This window comes from Mytilus californianus, unplaced genomic scaffold (assembly GCF_021869535.1).
Source record: "Mytilus californianus isolate M0D057914Y unplaced genomic scaffold, xbMytCali1.0.p SCAF_4, whole genome shotgun sequence".
Lineage (NCBI taxonomy): Eukaryota > Metazoa > Mollusca > Bivalvia > Mytilida > Mytilidae > Mytilus > Mytilus californianus.
Genome location: NW_026262690.1, coordinates 39,654,171 through 39,675,385, shown reverse-complemented (window position 1 = coordinate 39,675,385; position 21,215 = coordinate 39,654,171). Strand labels below are relative to the sequence as shown.

General features: G+C 33.2%; 1 protein-coding gene and 2 long non-coding RNA genes across 7 annotated transcripts in view; 1 reads left to right on the top strand and 2 right to left on the bottom strand.

The window, feature by feature from the left end:
• Positions 1-250: 250 nt before the first annotated feature.
• Positions 251-21,215, top strand: part of LOC127738002 (sodium-coupled monocarboxylate transporter 1-like) — a 78,212-nt gene continuing 57,247 nt past the window's right edge. The window contains exon 1 of one of the 3 annotated variants that reach the window (XM_052249006.1): positions 251-309. Coding sequence is in view for 1 of the 3 variants with exons in the window: in XM_052249002.1 (XP_052104962.1) it covers positions 20,037-20,168 (132 nt within the window). In the remaining 2 variants the exon portion in view is untranslated. Of the gene's footprint in view, positions 310-19,985; positions 20,169-21,215 lie in introns of those variants that run through there. The other 2 variants (XM_052249002.1, XM_052249004.1) reach the window with 2 other exon arrangements.
• LOC127738018 (uncharacterized) lies at positions 5,510-9,658 on the bottom strand. Its single transcript, XR_007999912.1, has 3 exons — positions 9,551-9,658; positions 8,859-8,974; positions 5,510-6,448 (listed from the first exon to the last, which is right to left on the bottom strand). It is a non-coding gene; the product is annotated as an uncharacterized LOC127738018 (long non-coding RNA).
• LOC127738020 (uncharacterized) lies at positions 14,546-15,427 on the bottom strand. Of its 3 annotated transcripts, none has more exons than XR_007999916.1 (3): positions 14,900-15,427; positions 14,736-14,850; positions 14,546-14,588 (listed from the first exon to the last, which is right to left on the bottom strand). It is a non-coding gene; the product is annotated as an uncharacterized LOC127738020 (long non-coding RNA). The 3 variants fall into 3 exon arrangements; XR_007999914.1 differs by having other exon boundaries at positions 14,736-15,095; positions 15,145-15,427; XR_007999915.1 differs by having other exon boundaries at positions 14,736-15,193; positions 15,292-15,427.

Below are 21,215 nucleotides of genomic sequence, written 5' to 3'. Positions count from 1 at the left end.
TTGGACTTTTTAGACCACTCGGCCACTGACGCCCCTAGGTTTCAATAATGATATTCTTTGTGTTTCTCACAATTTTGTAAGTTTATAATACCGTTAAGTACTTTATAAAGGATGATCCATCTATATTCTATAAATATTCGTGTTGTTTATAGTGATATTTTCATTGTTACATGTATACGTATACACAATCAAATTATTCAAATAACCAAAATATTATTATCATTTTCAGTTTCATTTAAATAGAATGGTTATAGTACGATGTAAATTTAAATAGAGCCAGTCGAAAAACTGATCGATAGAATAAACAGGGTAAGTTAAATGTTGTCGTTTTTATCATTCTTCAATTTTGCTATGAAACTAACGTGTATGATTCAAGATTTCAGTTCTGCAATAGTTAATTTAACATATAATCTAATAGTGTCTGTACATGTATGTGGCGAAGCAAACATTTGATTGATGCAAGGTAAAAGTTAAAATGTTTTTGATTCTTTAAGTTTTGTTTGTTATTGTTTGTTACTTTCATTTGTCTTCTTAATTGTTGCCTTAATTATTTTTTGAGAAGGTGATGATTTTAATTTATTCATTGTTATAAATAATTTGATATTCAATTTCAAAATTGCGTTTTGAAATGTAATGTAAAGAAATTTTCCGTTATATAGTGTTACAGACTGCAATTCGTGAAATATATATTATCAGTGACCGCTGTGGATAGTAAACTAGGAAATGCAGATTGAATATTCATTTTAAACTGTGGCTACGCAATAATGTTTTTGCATCTCTGCCCCCGGCATCCGTATTTTGAGAAAACATCCTAAAAATGGGCAATACCCTTATCAAAAAGAGAAATTCGGTACACCTTTTGACGTTCAGACGTGTTTGAGTTGACTGTTTTGTCCTGAAAACGTATAAAGCAAAAATATTTGCTACATCATCTCGCTTTAGAATTTATTTTTTTAGTTAGTCTTCAACCTCCGAAAATTTTTAGTTTGTCCTTCCTCGAATTATTTAAATAGAAGTTTTAAGTGTTTTTTAACTTTCGAAAATTCTCCCCTGACAACCAATTAGACAATAATTCTAAGTTGAAAAAATGTATAAAAGAACATTAAATGATGCCTGGTAGATAGTAGATACATTTGACTGTTTGAATAAAACTGCCATGTAAGGATCGTAATGATGCCATGTGGATAAATATATCGGTTTTCAAAAGCTCTCCAGACAGCGCGTAATCCCTACAATTGGTTCCATTTTTTTTAAATGATTACAAAAATAGGTGCTGCTATAAATGAAGAGATAGTTATGACGAAGTAGAATCCTCACTACTTAGTGAATATTGTTTTTAATGGATAAATTTCATCTAAAAGAAAGTTAGAGCAATGATTCGGATGGGATTAAATATGTATCCTACATGTTTATTACAGAATGAGATCTCTAGTTTATTGTGGACTGATGTATTATGTATTTCGCCACATGAAATTTCTGTCCAATTTTGTTTACTCTCTCAACTGTGTATTTTTGTCAATGGGTTCTACGCTATTGATTTCATTCACATTTTTCAAAATGTATTTAATAAAACGATTGACCAAGACATGAAAATTTCCGTTGACAAAGGATATACAAACCAGCAAACATGATCATTATTAAAAACTTGTTTCTCGCTGTTTACGTATTTTGTCAAGGTAGAAAATCTCCGTTGGTCAAACATCATTAAAATATTCAAATTGAACATGCAGATGAAAATATTTGACGAATATAGTAAGTGGGTTAATAATATATGATAGAAATGGTGGAATAACAATATGTCTACCATCTTTTGTTTAGGATGATATAATTATGATTATATGGCGAAAGAACTTTTATATCAAATAATTTCAGACGTGCTTAAATATCTTCTTATATTCATCTGAGATCTCAGTCTGAGAGACAGTCTGACTGTCAGGTTTAATTTTCAAAAGATTTAGTTATCGCCATTTCATTTGAGAATAATCCTTACTATAAAGCTTTTTTCTATTAGAAACGTTTATTTTGTATCTCTTTTTATGTCCCACCTAGGGGCATTATGTTTTTCGGTCTGTGCGTCCGGTCGTCCGTCCGTTGGTCCGTCCGTCCGTCTGTCCCGCTTCAGGTTAAAGTTTTTGGTCAAGGTAGTTTTTTATGAAGTTGAAGTCCAATCGACTTGAAACTTAGTACACATGTTCCCTATGATATGATCTTTCTAATTTTAATGCCAAATTAGAGTTTTGACCCCAATTTCACGGTGCAATGAACATAGAAAATGATAGTGCAAGTGGGGCATCCGTGTACTATGGACACATTCTTGTTTTCAAATGAAATTAACTTTTTAACGAACCAAAGCATGCAATCTTTAACGGACACGATTAACTAAATTTCAATTAATTGTTAATCCGCATTGAATTAAATAGTTATAGACAAGTTCAGATTTACTTTTATCTTATATATATCTAATATTTCATGGATGATGATAATAATGATGATTGATTGCTGCTTAACGTCCAGTGGCAAATTAAATGCATATTCAGGACGAGAACATGTTAGTACGATATGAATTTTGAACCCTGCTTTGTACTAGACCGACACGCTGAGTCGGATTTTTCACATGCATGTTCACAAGGTAACAGTCCGCAGGAAAACATGTTACCCTACCGAGACACATTATTCTGATTCGAGACCACCGAGGCGGTTTTTAATAATTTTATTTTAAAGAAAGAAAAAGAAATAAAGAATAAATTGTGGACATATGTATTATGTATTTCACCACATGTATGTTTTGTCCAAATTTGTTTTGCTTCCTTAACTGCGTATTTTTTTTACAAGGGACCTAAGCTATTGATTTCATTCAAATTTGTCATAATTTATTTAATTACACCATTGACCAAGAGATGAACTTTCCCATTGACAAAGGGTATAGAAAATCAACAAACACGGTCAGTGTAAAAAAACTGATTTTTCGCTGGTCAAGTTTTGTGTCAAGGTAGAAAGTCTGCGTTGGTCAAATATCATTAAAACACTTATGCTGTGTTTAAATAAGGACTTCCTTTGTTTTGCCATTCTGTCTAGTATTGGGATATTCAAAGCAAACTTAAAATCGCCTCCAAAAATTTCATAATTAAATGGGCTAAGGAGTATGACTGTTTTGAGATAATAATGCATACATTTTTTTATTCTAAATGAACTAAAAAGTTATGTTGCCGAAGGGAATTAAAAAATAGCTAGTTTCTATTGAAAGCGATAATAAATATAAAACCAATATTGAATTTGAAATAAACCTTTTTCCTTCATGTTACATGTATGTGTATAACATTAAAAAAAAGTGGAGATGTGGTATGATTGCCAATGTGACAACTATCAGATAGAATACAAAGCAACTATATAGGTCACGTACGGCCTTCAACAATTAACAAACCCCAAACCGTACAGTCGACTAAATAAGGCCCCGACATGAAAAATGTGAAACAATGCGAACGAAAAAAACAACGGCCTGATTCATGATAAAGCAATAAACAAAACAAAAAAAAAATATGACAGACAGTAACCAACGAAAACATCTCAACTCCTGACTTGGGACAAGCACATAACAAATGTGGTGGGGTCATATGTTTGTGAACGCTCAACCCTCCCCGAATCTGGGACTATGGTGCAACATAAAAACGAACTGCAAAAATCAGTTGGAAATTGCTTGACTCATCAATTCGACACGAAGCACAAAAAAACAACTTACATAAAGACAAAAGACAATCAGTACCGATCTTAGAGTAATCGCAATTATTCAAAACTAGTTAAAAGCCAATAAAAACTTATAAATAGACCATGTTCTCCCAGACTACAGATTTTTTTCAAAGTGAAAAAAAAAAGTTATCAAATGAATGCAAATTAAAAAATACCACAAAGTTTTATAAATAAGATTTTTATACAGTTTAATGTACATATTTTTGTGAAAACTATATAAGATTTGAGAATATTCATGTTTGTCTCAAAATATGGCCAATTTTGTGTTGAGGGGACCAGACCACAGATTTTTTTAATTTGCATTTATGTAAATAAAGATATTATTATTAGTAGTAGTAGTACTTTACCTTAAACCTTTTATGACCCATTTTTTACGGCGTAATTTCATCTCCCTACTTGCTTTTTGAAGAATTAAACATCAACACGATAAACAAATAATTTGGAAAAGGGTAAACAAAATTTCAATAAAACTCACTGTTCAGATTTGTGGATAAAAAAGGTCAACAGTGGTCTCAGACAAATTAGAGGTTAAAAAAAACTTGCATCTTTTAGACCAATTCTAATATACTTTGTATGACCTGAGCTGAGAATATTATAAGACAGTTTACCAATAAAGCAATATGAGTCTTCATATATATTTGAATTTGGGGTTTCTTATTTTCAAGTTTAAATTGAACAATTTCAACCATTAAGATTTGGACCTAAGCAATCAAATTATTCAAAAACAAGCCTGATAAATGAACTGAAATATCAAGTAATATAAACAGAGTATTCGCTTGATACATCAGATAATTTCGATACAGTTATTGTGAAGTCAAATTTATATAAGCCTGTTTAAATAGCGTTTTTTTAGTGAAGGAAGGCCTTAAAGAAAATATAATAGGTTTTTTATGAATTATATATCTTTCCATATATAATAAATGTACTCCAAATGGAAAAGAAACTAACAAATATCATACCATATGACTAGACATGTTTTTAAAATGGTCTTCGTGCATGAAAATAATTTTGGGTTATTTAGACTGTGACACATATACTAGTATATACATGTACATGTATATATTTATATATGTGCATACAGGAGCTATGGGGAATGGAAGTTTGTTTGTTTTTACCCCATTTCTTTGTTTAGATGTCATAATAAAATATTAAAGAAGGCATTGAGAACTAAGGATAGTCGTAGATAACAAAGTAGTCAGTAAAAATCTTGATGACTTCTCCCAGAACTTTGAATTGGATTTTTGATCAATTATTCTATATTTCGTTCTAGTAAATGTTTAAAGCAAAGAAAACAGTTTAATTTTTTCAACGAATATTGTCAAAATCGTAGCTAAAGCCCCTTAAAATGTACAATGTATTTTGTTTAATATGCAATGGCTGACATACCAGTGCACCCATTTTAATTAAGTTGAGATCAAAGCTTCAAATTTCAGCTAATTCTTTATTTTAGCTCATCTGGTTGTAGGCCAGTATATGATATTTTGTTACATTATATCACTTGGTGTTCATCGTCTGTAATATTTTTCAAAGATCTTCTCTTCTGTAACTACTAAATCAATGTTAATGAAACTTCTCGCTATTATTTTTTTGAGAATCTAAATGGCTGCAATTACGAAAAAAATCATAAAGTAAAACACAGGTAATTATCTTCTTCTTTTCCCCCTTCCCATTTAAGTTTGGTGTTCTTAATTAGAACGTGGAAACTCTGCGGGACTACGCATGGTGAAAGAAACAAATCTCGTCCTAAAAGGCTATATAAAGTAAATACAATAAAATCTTTTAATTTACGATTGAAACTATTTACAATGACGAGCCAATTAATTGGATGTAGTCTGTAGCCCTGAGTGGAAATCATCGAGGGATCCCACTTCAGCAACATTGGCAGGTAACGTATTCCATTCCATGATTGTTCTACTGCTTCCACCTTTGATTTGAATACTCTTGTTGATGACTATCAATCCATTCTGGATACGATAGAGCATGCATAGCCTGTCACCACGTCAAGTTGTTTGTAATGAGTCCCAATTTAGCTCTTCCAACAACCACCCAGGTGTACGTGTTATGAAGTCATTATAGACGAATCTAGCTACTCTCCTTTAAATAAATTCTAAAATGCTAATGTTGGCTTGGTTGGTTGGGTCCATATGGTGGAAGCATACTACAAGACAGGTCGTGCTAAAGTTGTATAAAAAGCAGCATTGAATTTTCTTGTACATACTTTTAAATTTCGTTAAACAAATCCAAGTGTTCGGTTTCCCTTTGCTGCAAAATGTTCTATATATTTATTCAATGATGGTTTGTTGAATATTTTTACTCCGAAGTTTACGGCACCATCTACTGGTTCGAGTGTGTGGCCATGTAAGCTGTATTAATATTGTATAGGATCTTTGTTCTTCTGTGGTTTGCGGATGACATTGCATTTTGTTGCATTAAATCTGATCATCCATGTCTTCTCTCAATTTTCTAATACTTGAAGGCTTTTTGCAGTTGTATTGTATCTTTGGCGTCACTTATTTCTCTGTGCAATAGATTGTCATCAGCAAAGATGGGGACAGCGGGATGGGTATGTCGTTGGTGTACGTTAGAAACAATAAAATCCCAAGGATTGTGCCTTGTAGCACTCATGAAAGTACATCATCTTGTTGCGATCTAGCCCCTTCAAATATTACCTGTTGTTTCCTGTTTAATAGGAAAGAATTGATCCCTAGAAAACAATAATAGATACAGATTATTTGACAGGGCAGAAATGTTTAGAATATCAATTTTTACCTTCCCTCTTCTGTATCAAAAATTATCAGAGGAATCCTTACAGTAGTCACTACCATACAGTATAATAATAATTATAATATACACCAAAACCCAAGTAGATCGGCATTTACATAGACGTCCAGCCTCCCATTAATACTGAATGTGTATACCAAGTTTGGCGAAGGTCGGTTGGGAAACAATTACTCTAAAGTATTCACAAGTTTGTGTATTATGGACACACCAACTTTACTGTGTTCCAAGGGGATAATAACATATGTGACACCATACCAGCTACATACTGCATGTATATGTATACAATACAAGAAAGTTATAAGTCTCTTATTATATGCATATAGAAAATCTAGGATTTTGATATTTTTGGGGGTCAAAATTGTACTGGAGGTGCAAAATTATGGGTTTTTCACTTTTCCATGGCAACAAAGACGCATAGCACTTTTTTTTTTATCAGAATATAATCTATTTCTATTTGCCTTATCCATGCATGTTAATATGTGTATTAACGGTACCAATTTTTTGCTGCACCAGGTGCGCATTTCTAAAATGAATGTCTCTTCAGAGGTGTTTGAGGCCAAAATATTTGAAAATCAAAGACCTAATACTAACGTTAAAAAGCTGATAAAACCAAAAAGGATCTAAAATATAGACAAAACCTTAACTTGCTGTAATTGCCATGTATATTTCTACCCCTCATATCTGTTGTATACTGATGTTGTTCTATATTATATAAACAAGGTAAAATTATTTTTGATACTATCAACAAAATGATCATTTCATTTATTAAAATAAAACAATGTTATTTAAATATCAATTCATCAAAATATTATGTCATTAACTAATAACACTGCTGGATTATCATTTCATAGTGTCAAACATAACATAGCCTGTATAATGAGGGAAATAACGAATATAATCGGTATATAATTTCAAACGAACTTATTTGTATGTTCCAGTCATTTTCAAAATTTATGCATTTTGTAAAATGCCTGAAAACTTTAGGCATTTTTTTTAAATGTCTGCAATATTAAAAGCATTTTCAAAAATGCCCGTCAGATTAAAGGCATTTTATATATTTACTGATTTATTATATAGTCAAGTGGTCAATCCCCAGCCTTCGATTAACTTGAAACCTGTTTTTGCAAGACCCAGCTAATTTGCATTAGTAGTTTTTCCTTGTTGAACAAACGAACATTACGTTTTATTTACAGTATATAACTAGGTGTAAATGTCTTGTACATGTTAACCCACTTCTTTGTTTTAGACTCAAATAAATTGGAGGCGACCGTATCATAAGTAGCATATCGATGTTCAAAACAAGGCATTATCAATATTGATACTATCAGACACGGTGTACATTTCGATGTTAAAAAAAGCAAAACATGTCATTCTACGCCTCTTAGATTTAAAAGACAGATGTCTTTGACTAAAGCAAACTTTCGGCGTTCATGAACTCTAAGACAGTTTATCTGGTACATAATTCTTAGCTGCTACCGTTGCACGCCCTGCATTTTCCATAGCTGAGTAAACCAAAAACGTTTAGTCTGAACCCATTTATGTTAAAGACTCTGAAAACAAATTCTCTTTCTCGAGTGTATGAATGTTGTTTAGTTTTACTTCTTAATACAAAAGAATAAGTTTGATAATTATAAGTCAAAGGTCGAAATATAACAAATCAGAACTAGCTTCAATTTTTGCTAAATATGCTTCCAAAAGATTTACTAGAGAGCACATATGGTCTAATCTAGAAATTTAACCATGTCTTTAGCAATACGTCTTGCCTTTATAAATAATGATATTGACATGTGATGTAAAAAAAAAAAAGCAAGTGCTTTGCTTTGATATTACAAATCCGACCGAAATGCAAAACATACTGTTCACATTAAAGAAAACATACGACCTTGATGTTTACTATACAGCTCTGTCGGCACACTTAAGTCAACTCGATCATTTTTCTTTTTTGGACGGGACAAAATATTCTTAGCGCTTCTACAATACTTTAAAATAATTCAGACTCGCATACAGAAAGTACCCCGGCGTATCATCATACGATGAATCCATTTCATGCTTAAATCTAAAGCTCAGTATACCTTTGTCAAATGTTGCGAATATTTTATCATATGAAAGAATTAGGATTTTCTGTCAATATGAACAATTGTTTGAATTTTCGTATATATTTTGCTGCTGTAGTATTGATCCTTGTATCTATTTACAGGTGCATTTAAGTTTGAGTTCTGCATGATTAACCGATGTGACATGAAAGGGGGGGGGGGGGGGTAACTATAAGTAGATAAATGTATACAATAATGATAATAAAATAATATACTAGTCCGCTTATGGAATATATTCACCTGATGTAATCCAGTGACCCAGCTAAAACTTCACATCTATGCTAAGTGCATTACCAACGGTAGTGTCAAGTGACTGCCAATGCACACAGTTCATCTAATTTTAGTGTAAAACAATTCTGTAAAAAAAAAGCGAAAAATTTACAATTTTAGGGGGCTTATTAGTGCCTTTATAATATATCTTATAGCAAATAAAGAATTTATATATTTCCGGGTTAAACATTCTGTCTACGTTTAAATCCAGATAAAGATAATAAGATGTGGTATGATTGACAATGATGCAACTACTAGTATCCACCAGAAACCAAATGACGAAGATTTAAATAACTATAGATCACCATTCAGCCTTCGACAATGAGTTAAACACATACCGTATAGTAAGCACGTACATCAGATATATACTTTGTTTTGTTTGACCAGCGTCAAATAACAACGGTCTAAGCGATGAAGACCAATTCAAACTATCAAAGTTCTTTTTGCACGGAAGTTAACTACATGTAAATAATTTATAACTATGCTTGCTGAAGTTACTGGTCGAACAACTCGAATAGTCGCTTGTGAAAGCGCCAAAAAATCTGGGTTTCAATATAAGTAATTTGGTATTATTAAAGCTTGCGAAATGGCCGATTAAAACTGAACCCCACAATTCAATTAGAAATGCAAACAATCGTCTAGGTCAGCAATTTTAAACATACCTGCTTGTTTGTGATGTTCCCTGGGTATTTGTCTGACAAAGTGCGAACTATTATTTTGACAACAACAATTGTAGATGGTCAAGGCTAAATACTGTAATTTAGATATTTCATTATTATTGTATGCACTTTTACAGCTTTCTGACTAAATGTATAAAAACTATCAGTATATTTTTTTTAGCAAATGCGCAAAGCTTGTTAAAGACATTGACTTCCCTCCAAGTGGAGCTTTTTTTCTCTCATCAATTGACCAAGAATTTTTACATTATCTAACCCAAGGTTGCTAATATTAATGTCGCGTCAGATGTCCGAATAAAAAAACTGGTTCTATCTTAAAACAGTATCTTTCTAAAGCAACAAAACTCTAATACAAGAGTTATGATTGTTTAATCTTGTCTTAAATTAATCACTGTTAACAATTCATGCTTTTTCTGTAATGTGACCTAATTAAGGTGACAGTAGTTAACCAATGTTTAAATCTCGTACATACAGAGAAGAGAAAAATCAATGTAACAAACAAAAACTGAGGGAATCGCATGAACTCCAAAATGAGCGATACCGGGTGCGTCGGCAGGGTAATTTTCTTCTGCTGTAAATGGACCCCCTTTCATGCAAATTCACGCTCAGTCAAAATGTCACAATCGGGAAAAGGATACAATCGGTTAAATTACAGACTGGTATCTAAAGTTCTAAGACCACGAAAACATGTTGCTAGTGAGTGGAGACATCAACACAACGTATCGGTCAACCAATTCGTGATGTTGACTGTAAAAATTATGTATCGAGTTATATATCTCCCAATTGACAAACTATTCCAGCGCTTACGTTTCCTATCATAATTTCCTTGATAGAGGGTTGTTGCTTTCAGGGAAGCAATTGGACCAATGGTTCCAAGTGGTGAAGTTGAGGTCATTCTTACTACAGTTTTACTGACACCATCACGAGTTGGTTGAGCGTTACGGAATATCTGTGTGACAAATGACTACGTATATGTTGCAAATGTCGTAACCACAATACCGGCTTTGTTTCATCTATTGTGACATCCTCGAATTTATACTTGCATTAGCAACACAACGGGTGCCACATGAACTGCTTACCCTCAAAGAGCAATTGAGTGTTGCTCAATCTGTAGTATTCTATGAAGTTTTTTGTAGATTTGTTCGTCTAATCGTCTTTTTTTACCATGGCGTTGTTAGTTTTTCTTCGACTTATGATTTTTGAATGTCCCCTTGGTATTTTCTGCCTCTTTTTTATGTAGTGTCGAATACAGTCGCTCTTACTCATATTTCTGTTGGGGCAGTTTTTTTAGAGAACCACATCCCCGTTAAGTAAGACCGAATAGTGTGAACATGCGCGTGCGTAACGTATTAGCTGAGATATGTAAACGACATACGATGGAGCAGAAGGTATGTTACTGCTGAAAAATGGAACGTTCGTCATAGATTATAGTTTGAAGTCGTCCATCTGTGTCAACATCGAGGAAAAGATCAAGATATGAAGCAGATCTTCTGCTTTTGGCAGTATCCTGACTCTCAAGTTCACTGAATATAATATATGAGATGTTAGGACTTATTGAAATGTTGGTTACTGAGTGACAGAACATCATTATTATATCTGAAAGTGAAATTAAAGAAATTAGGAAGATTTATTTTCTTTTATCTTTAAAAAGGTGCAGTACAAAAACAAGACGGCCAGTAGTGGTGCAGAATAAGTGCCCATTTGAATACCGTCTGTCTGCTGGTGTATCAATCCACCAATCTGAACAAATATTTTATCGATCAAAAAGTTCAGCATCAGCATTTTGATGATATCATCTTTGGTATATTTGTTATCGCAATCAGTGAGTAAGATTTTTCCTGACCAAATGAATACGTATATACGTTTCCCATTTCTGTAGAAAAGGCTCTATTTGATAAGTCGATGTAGTCGATCTTTCAATTGAGCATGGGAAATAATAGTGTAAAGCTTGGAAAAGTCAAAGGTGTTGATATTACTACAAAATTGTAAAGATTGTAATGGAAAATTTTGGAGTAGATCTTTAGATTTTTTAAGAATCCACATCTGATTGAAACCGCTGATTGACTATACCCCATCTAATATTTCTGAAGGTTATCTTTTACTGTAGAAAGAATGGTGATACGAAATATAGAAAGATGTTTAGTCGAATATCTGGAGGACCCAACTGTACATGTATATCGTTCTTTATAAGGATTTTTGTCAGGTTTAGGTAACTAGTATTACATGTAAGATAGGAGATTTTCATCGTTCTTTATTATGTTGATACCAAAAAAGAGTAGGACGGGTTTATGGTTTTCTAAAATCGCCCATTTTGTGTTGTCTAGTAATAAAATCCAAATAATGGTTTTTGCATATCAAAACAATATTGTAATATGCTTTGTCTGCTGTAACACCACCATATTTTTCGGGAAGAGAAAATAAAACATCCACAACCTCGGCCTACTCGAAAGGGTCAGCAACATGTGAGCATATTGTGCATTGTAGATTGTGAATACGCGTTTGAATGCTTGATCGAACAGTTGTGATCTACTCCGATAAAGTTTCCAGTTCTGGTGTATTTGGCGCGTGCATTACCTATTTCATGGCATAATCCTCAACTGCATCCATCAGTTACCTCAAGTTCTTTGAGTTGACTTGCTGGGGAATTCGATTGTTCGGGCCTTTGGCTAACAACTATCTAAGTTTATATTTTTACGATTACGGAAATTTATTCGTATAAGGACGATGCACAAGAGGAATCAGGAGGTTTGGATTTTACATCCCTGAGGGTAAAGGTCTCTGATACCCTCTTGTGGTTGAAAATCTTGGAAGCAATAGGTTTGATGACGGTTCATGAAATGACAGGTGTAGTTTTATCTTTGAAGTTAACAGAAATTGTTTTATGCACACATTTTTGGGGGAAAATTTGCTATCATGCATCCTAACCCTAAATGTGAGTTATTGAGTGACAGAACATCATTATTATATCTGAAAGTGAAATTAAAGAAATTAGGAAGATTTATTTTCTTTTATCTTTAAAAAGGTTCAGTACAAAAACAATACGGCCAGTAGTGGTGCAGAATAAGTGCCCATTTGAATACCGTCTGTCTGCTGGTGTATCAATCCACCAATCTGAACAAATATTTTATCGATCAAAAAGTTCAGCATCAGCATTTTGATGATATCATCTTTGGTATATTTGTTATCGCAATCAGTGAGTAAGATTTTTCCTGACCAAATGAATACGTATATACGTTTCCCATTTCTGTAGAAAAGGCTCTATTTGATAAGTCGATGTAGTCGATCTTTCAATTGAGCATGGGAAATAATAGTGTAAAGCTTGGAAAAGTCAAAGGTGTTGATATTACTACAAAATTGTAAAGATTGTAATGGAAAATTTTGGAGTAGATCTTTAGATTTTTTAAGAATCCACATCTGATTGAAACCGCTGATTGACTATACCCCATCTAATATTTCTGAAGGTTATCTTTTACTGTAGAAAGAATGGTGATACGAAATATAGAAAGATGTTTAGTCGAATATCTGGAGGACCCAACTGTACATGTATATCGTTCTTTATAAGGATTTTTGTCAGGTTTAGGTAACTAGTATTACATGTAAGATAGGAGATTTTCATCGTTCTTTATTATGTTGATACCAAAAAAGAGTAGGACGGGTTTATGGTTTTCTAAAATCGCCCATTTTGTGTTGTCTAGTAATAAAATCCAAATAATGGTTTTTGCATATCAAAACAATATTGTAATATGCTTTGTCTGCTGTAACACCACCATATTTTTCGGGAAGAGAAAATAAAACATCCACAACCTCGGCCTACTCGAAAGGGTCAGCAACATGTGAGCATATTGTGCATTGTAGATTGTGAATACGCGTTTGAATGCTTGATCGAACAGTTGTGATCTACTCCGATAAAGTTTCCAGTTCTGGTGTATTTGGCGCGTGCATTACCTATTTCATGGCATAATCCTCAACTGCATCCATCAGTTACCTCAAGTTCTTTGAGTTGACTTGCTGGGGAATTCGATTGTTCGGGCCTTTGGCTAACAACTATCTAAGTTTATATTTTTACGATTACGGAAATTTATTCGTATAAGGACGATGCACAAGAGGAATCAGGAGGTTTGGATTTTACATCCCTGAGGGTAAAGGTCTCTGATACCCTCTTGTGGTTGAAAATCTTGGAAGCAATAGGTTTGATGACGGTTCATGAAATGACAGGTGTAGTTTTATCTTTGAAGTTAACAGAAATTGTTTTATGCACACATTTTTGGGGGAAAATTTGCTATCATGCATCCTAACCCTAAATGTGAGTTATTGAGTGACAGAACATCATTATCATATCTGAAAGTGAAATTAAAGAAATTAGGAAGATTTATTTTCTTTTATCTTAAAAGGTTCTGTGCGAAATCTTCTGCATATGAGCACAAAAACGAGTCGGGCGTTAGTTGTGCACAATTAGTACCCACAGGAATATCGACTGTCTGCTAAAATATCAATCCACTGAAATGTGTTACTTTACAAACAGCTATAGTTACTATATGGCTGAGATTCATACCTCTAGAATCATTTCTTTCTGAAATATGTCACCTTCTACTGTTTAATACCTCTAGAATCATTTCTTTCTGAAATATGTCACCTAGTACTGTTTTATATCTCTGGAATCATTTCATTATGAAATGTCACCTTCTACTGTTTCATAACTCTAGAATCATGTCTTTCTAAAATATGTCACCTTCTACTGTTTAATACCTCTAGAATCATTTCTTTCTTAAATAAGTCACCCTCTACTGTTTAATACCTCTAGAATCATTTCTTTCTTAAATAAGTCACCCTCTACTGTTTAATACCTCTAGAATCATTTCTTTCTTAAATAAGTCACCTTCTACTGTTTAATACCTCTAGAATCATTTCTTTCTTAAATAAGTCACCTTCTACTGTTTAATACCTCTAGAATCATTTCTTTCTTAAATAAGTCACCCTCTACTGTTTAATACCTCTAGAATCATTTCTTTCTTAAATAAGTCATCTTCTACTGATTAATACCTCTAGAATCATTTTTTTCTTAAATAAGTCACCTTCTACTGTTTAATACCTCTAGAATCATTTCTTTCTTAAATAAGTCACCCTCTACTGTTTAATACCTCTAGAATCATTTCTTCCTTAAATAAGTCACCTTCTACTGTTTAATACCTCTAGAATCATTTCTTCCTTAAATAAGTCATCTTCTACTGTTTAATACCTCTAGAATCATTTCTTCCTTAAATAAGTCATCTTCTACTGTTTAATACCTCTAGAATCATTTCTTCCTTAAATAAGTCACCTTCTACTGTTTAATACCTCTAGAATCATTTCTTTCTTAAATAAGTCACCCTCTACTGTTTAATACCTCTAGAATCATTTCTTCCTTAAATAAGTCACCTTCTACTGTTTAATACCTCTAGAATCATTTCTTCCTTAAATAAGTCATCTTCTACTGTTTAATACCTCTAGAATCATTTCTTCCTTAAATAAGTCATCTTCTACTGTTTAATACCTCTAGAATCATTTCTTCCTTAAATAAGTCACCTTCTACTGTTTAATACCTCTAGAATCATTTCTTCCTTAAATAAGTCATCTTCTACTGTTTAATACCTCTAGAATCATTTCTTCCTTAAATAAGTCACCCTCTACTGTTTAATACCTCTAGAATCATTTCTTCCTTAAATAAGTCACCCTCTACTGTTTAATACCTCTAGAATCATTTCTTCCTTAAATAAGTCATCTTCTACTGTTTAATACCTCTAGAATCATTTTTTTCTTAAATAAGTCATCTTCATACCTCTGGAGTTTTTCAACAGCAATTTTTTCTTTCTGGATTAAACTCCTTCTTATGGAAGTTTTCCTGTGTAATTTTACTGTAGTTAGTGTATAGCATCTGTTTTCTTCACGACTTCAACTTAATATCATAGAGAAGTTTTCATTAAATATTCTTCAAAGTTTGAAATATAATATATACATAGTTTAGTTGCACTGGTCCAGAGATAAATGACCCCATATAAAATTTTATAGACCATGTACAAATTTAGCCAGTGGGGTTTATGATGTAAGTAAACACTCTATTCAGATTACTGAATGACCATGTTGCGTAAACCCCATTACACATGTTACTTTTAAGTGTATTGGGAGATTAGGAGTTTAAATAAGGGTAATTCAACGGTCACTTCAAAGATGCAAAAGTTTAGTACCGACGTTTATTACTTTATTTGATTAATGGGATAATTTCTCCGGGTACTATATAAACAAGTTTTTTCAATTGGTGTACTATCTGTGTATTCCAACTGAACAGAACTTTGTGTTTTTATTTTAAAGAAACCCTAGTGGTATGATAAAAGTCCTAATAACACAAATAGCAAACAGTTACTTGTCGTCTACATATACATAAAAGTTTCATCCATCCTCACCCCAACCAACACCTAAACCAAGTATAAAAAGTGGTGGAGGAAAAGAAATAAAGATCTCCGGTGGATGAAGCTTGTGGTCATTTATCTCTAGACCAGTGCAACTAAACTATGTATACATTATATTTCAAACTTGGAAGAATATTTAATGAAAACTTCTTTATAATAAAAGTGGTGAAGTATAAAATTAATATAACATTTCTGTAATTTCATGTTTATTTTTCGGCTTAATTGGATACACTTTTTTCCTTCTTTGAACATTGATTTTCGGACACATTTCAAACCACTCCTTTCAAGATGCTCTTCGGAATTGTTGAACTACTGATCTTTTATGGTCTCTACGATAACATTTATTTTGCTTTCTTTGAGTATTTTAAACATTGGTAATTTAATAAATATGCATTCAGCTAGTTTGACGTTAATGGTTTCTGTATTCTGCCGCAAAGTAAAAAATATATAGAGAATATGTAAAGGATAATATTAAAGATAAAAATGAAAAATACAAACACAAATAAATAATGACACATCGAAAAAAAATGGCGCACAGAACTGCAGCAAAAAAATGTTGACAGCCGTTGTTTTTTTTTCGAGTTGACTATCTATATTCAGTATAAATTCAGAACTGTTTACATACTTAATAAAAAAAAATGATAATCAGAATATATACTGAAATTTTCATCAACAAAAGATATCGAGAAATAAAATTTTCGCCATATCGTTTTGTAACAAGATGACTGTGTTTTACAAACCATTAATCGTATGTATATAATGACTCGTTAAGTTTTTGCAAGTATGTCAAGTGTGATTTTGTTGGATTTGAGATAAATCTTTCAACTAAATATATAAGCCACCATTATTTTTTAACATATACCTTTGCTCCAGTTTATTTATTTAAAAGACCAACAAGCCATATACAATTTGATCGTCCGATCAAACGCGTTAAGAGTATACATAATAAGCTATTATATTTTCAAAACGCAATTAAAGTTACGTCTAACAAATTGATATATTTTAACTGTATTTCCCGTTATATCGAAATGTTTTACATGAAAATAGCTTTCTGTTTTAAAGTCTTTTAATATTTTACCTGAGAGATTATTTCATATCTGGACCAAGCCGTTTGTGTTCAATGAAAGTGATACTGAAAGTGTGTAATCAGATGTGTTAGTCAGTTGGCTGATATCTTTCTTGGTGTAAACGGAAGTGATAGTAAGTTGGTTGATATCTTCCTTGGTGTAATCGGAAATGATAGTCAGATGGCTGATATCTTCCTTGGTGTAATCGGAAGTGATAGTCAGTTGGTTGATATCTTCCTTGGTGTAATCGGAAGTGATAGTCAGTTGGCTGATATCTTCCTTGATGTAATCGGAAGTGATAGTCACTTGGTTGATATCTTCCTTTGCGTGATCGGAAGTGATAGTCAGTTGGTTGATATATTCCTTGGTGTAATCGGAAGTGATAGTCAGTTGGCTGATATCTTCCTTGGTGTAATCGGAAGTGATAGTCAGTTGGCAGATATCTTCCTTGGTGTAATAGGAAGTGATAGCCAGTTGGTTGATATTTTCCTTGGTGTAATCGGAAGTGATAGTCAGTTGGTTGATATCTTCCTTTGCGTGATCGGAAGTGATAGTCAGTTGATTAATATCTGGCTAAGTGTAATTGGAAGTGATAGTCAGTTGGTTGAGATCTTCCTTAGTGTGATCGGAAGTGACAGTCAGTTTGTTGATATATGGCTACGTGTGATTGGAAGTGATAGTCAGTTTGTTGAGATCTTCCTTAGTGTGATCGGAAGTGACAGTCAGTTTGTTGATATATGGCTACGTGTGATTGGAAGTGATAGTCAGTTTGTTGAGATCTTCCTTAGTGTGATCGGAAGTGATATTCAGTTTGTTGATATCTGGCTACGTGTGATTGGGAGTGATAGTCAGTTGATTGATATCTTGCTAAGTGTGATTGGAACTGATAGTCAGTTGGTTGATATCTTCCTTAGTGTGATTGGAAGTGATAGTCAGTTGATTGATATCTTGCTAAGTGTGATCGGAAGTGATAGTCAGTTGATTGATATCTTTCTAAGTGTGATCGGAAGTGATAGTCAGTTGATTGATATCTTGCTAAGTGTGATTGGAAGTGATAGTCAGTTGGTTGATATCTTCCTTAGTGTGATCGGAGGTGATAGCCAGTTGATTGATATCTTGCTAAGTGTGATTGGAAGTGATAGTCAGTTAGTTGATATCTTCCTAAGTGTGATTGGAAGTGATAGTCAGTTGGTTGATATCTTCCTTAGTGTGATTGGAAGTGATAGTCAGTTGGTTGATATCTTCCTTAGTGTGATCGGAAGTGATAGTTGGTTGATATCTTCCTTAGTGTGATTGGAAGTGATAGTCAGTTGGTTGATATCTTCCTTAGTGTGATCGGAAGTGATAGTCAGTTTGTTGATATCTTCCTTAGTGTGATCGGAAGTGATAGTCAGTTGGCTGATATCTGGTTAAGTGTAATCGGAAGTGATAGTCGGTTGATTGATAGCTGGCTTAGTGTAATCGGAAGTAATAGTCAGTTGGCTGATATCTGGCTAAGTGTAATCGGAAGTGATAGTCAGTTGATTGATATCTGGCTAAATGTGATTGGGAGTGATAGTCAGTTGGCCGATTAATATCTGGCTACGTGTGATTGGGAGTGATAGTCAGATGATTAATATCTGGCTAAGTGTAATCGGAAGTGATAGTCAGTTGGTTAATATCTGGCTAAGTGTAATCGGAAGTGATAGTCAGTTGGTTAATATCTGGCTAAGTGTAATCGGAAGTGATAGTCAGTTGGTTAATATCTGGCTAAGTGTAATCGGAAGTGATAGTCAGTTGATTGATATCTGGCTACGTGTGATTGGAAGTGATAGTCAGTTGGCTAATATCTTCCTTAGTGTGATCAGATCTAGAGATTTCAAAATTTGAGGTGAAGGTCTTGCTATAAAATATACTATATGTCAATAATGATTCGGAATTCACTTGAATGCACACACAAAAAAATATTGACGGTACCAATCTTTCTTCACACGCTGGGCATTTGGACAACTAATTTCTCATAAGTGATATATAGTCATGGCAAAAACAATTATTTGAAAACCTAAAATCGTATACAAACGTTAAAGATCTGATGACCCAAAAGAGAAAAAAAAGTATAATCAAAACTGAAAAGGAATTGAAGCTATTCATGTAAGAGACACATTCCTTCATTCGAAACGATTTAAAAAAAATTATAACAACAAATTTCAATAAAAATCATATCCGTATAAATGTATGTCTATATAATCTTCTGATTCGTCAGTCCTATGCACGTTGTAAAGTATGTCTAATAAGAAAATAGTCCATTTAGAATGTAATAGTTAGTAATCATATCATATTATTGCAAATAGGTGACATAACTACAGAATGTGTGGTCAACAACATTTTAATTCAAAGTATGTACAACAACATTTTAATTCAAAGTATGTACAACAACATTAAAAAACGTGCTTTTTATATCAAACTCGACAGTGTGCATAGCAAGTTGATTAATCATTTGGTGTACGATCATTTATACGGGGTGGGGGTTATATCCTGAAATAATCTCAAGCGTAAGACTTTTATGGTCGATATCCAATGACAATCGTAATTACTTTAGCCAATGTATAAGTTCAGTACTCCATTCAATGTCGTCGTCTAAGATTTCATCAATGAACATCATTCTTATTTTTCACATGTCAATATTTAAACTAAATCGGCAGTTAACATAGTTAACTTGATAAAGATGCATTGGAATAACGTTTTTATCGACGAATTGCTATTTTTTTTTATCATAGTTAATTTTATTATTTTTTTTAATCATTTACATTTATTTTCATTCATTTATTTATATTCGTGATAAACGTTTATATCCTTTATTGTCCCTTTTAAATTACGTCAGGCGAAAATCAGAAAGACATATCTTTCGCACTGAAATCGGTATTAACTGTGTTTCCATGCAACAGTGTAAGGGAGGTAAAAGCGTGTAAATTTTACACGCGAATGACCCGAAGTTATATAAGAGAAAAAATTACGGTTAGTGAACACGGTGTTTACATAACGTTGAAGAGGTCAGATGCAACTAAGAACCATTCAGAATTCAGAATAGTAATTTTGGAGAAAGTTTCAGCCAAGGTAAGCACCACTATCATAGATAAAAAAATATTTATAAAGAAACGGTAAATTAGCAAAACGAATAGAAACATGAATATGTGATTCGATCAAATCTTGACTATTTCATATTTTATGCAGTATTCCTAGTTTTGTCATTAATTTTTATAAATATTTTTTCGATCTTTTGTAAATGCAACTTTTCAAGTCTTTCGTTAAACAAGTAATTTTTCTCCATTTAGTTTGTTTTTGAAAATTTCTGGGGCTAATACGTACAACAGAGCCATTATATAAGCATGACATTACTTCTATATAGACACTTACTAGAAACAAAGGGTCTTGTAAAGCACACACCAAAAGTCCATATGGAATCAAGAGCAAAGGACTGCTGTGGAGATCCCGAAAAAGGGATAGTGTGTTACTAGGAAAAGGGGAATAGGGGGTTGGGGAGGGGGGGGGGGGGGGGGGGGGGGGGGGGGGGCGAAGAATCGCCAGTCAGGTAAATTTGCACCGAATTAAAAAGCCGTAAATTGCTTTGGCTTGAAAAATGTACATATGCACACCTTAACTATAGAGTTTCCCGAAAGAAACAAAACCTTCTGTTAGAAAAGATAGCGCCTTTATATTGTATTGAATGTTACATGTATGGATATTGTATAATCTAAATACTAATTTATTGATTGATGTTTGCTTAACGTCCAGTGGAAAACATTTCATGCATGTTCAGGACGATAATAATTTAATACACAACAAGTACAATGGGTAGGTCCAGCGATACGGGATCGACCTTGAAATTTGGAATGCTAACATAAAAATGATGATATATTGGAAAGGGACGGAAATGTAGCCTTGCAACGGTCCACCTACGAACCCCTCAAATAGTTGTTGCAATGGTTATAAACGTGCAGAGAGCGTTGCACCTTCTCTATACAAGGCATCGGATTCAACGTCTCCTGTCTGACCTGACCAGACTGCTAGTTAACACATTCCGCACCGCGCACAGGGGAACTGCAAATGCATATACCTTATTAGATTGCACGTAGTTATCCAGTTTTATAAGGAATTGGAAAA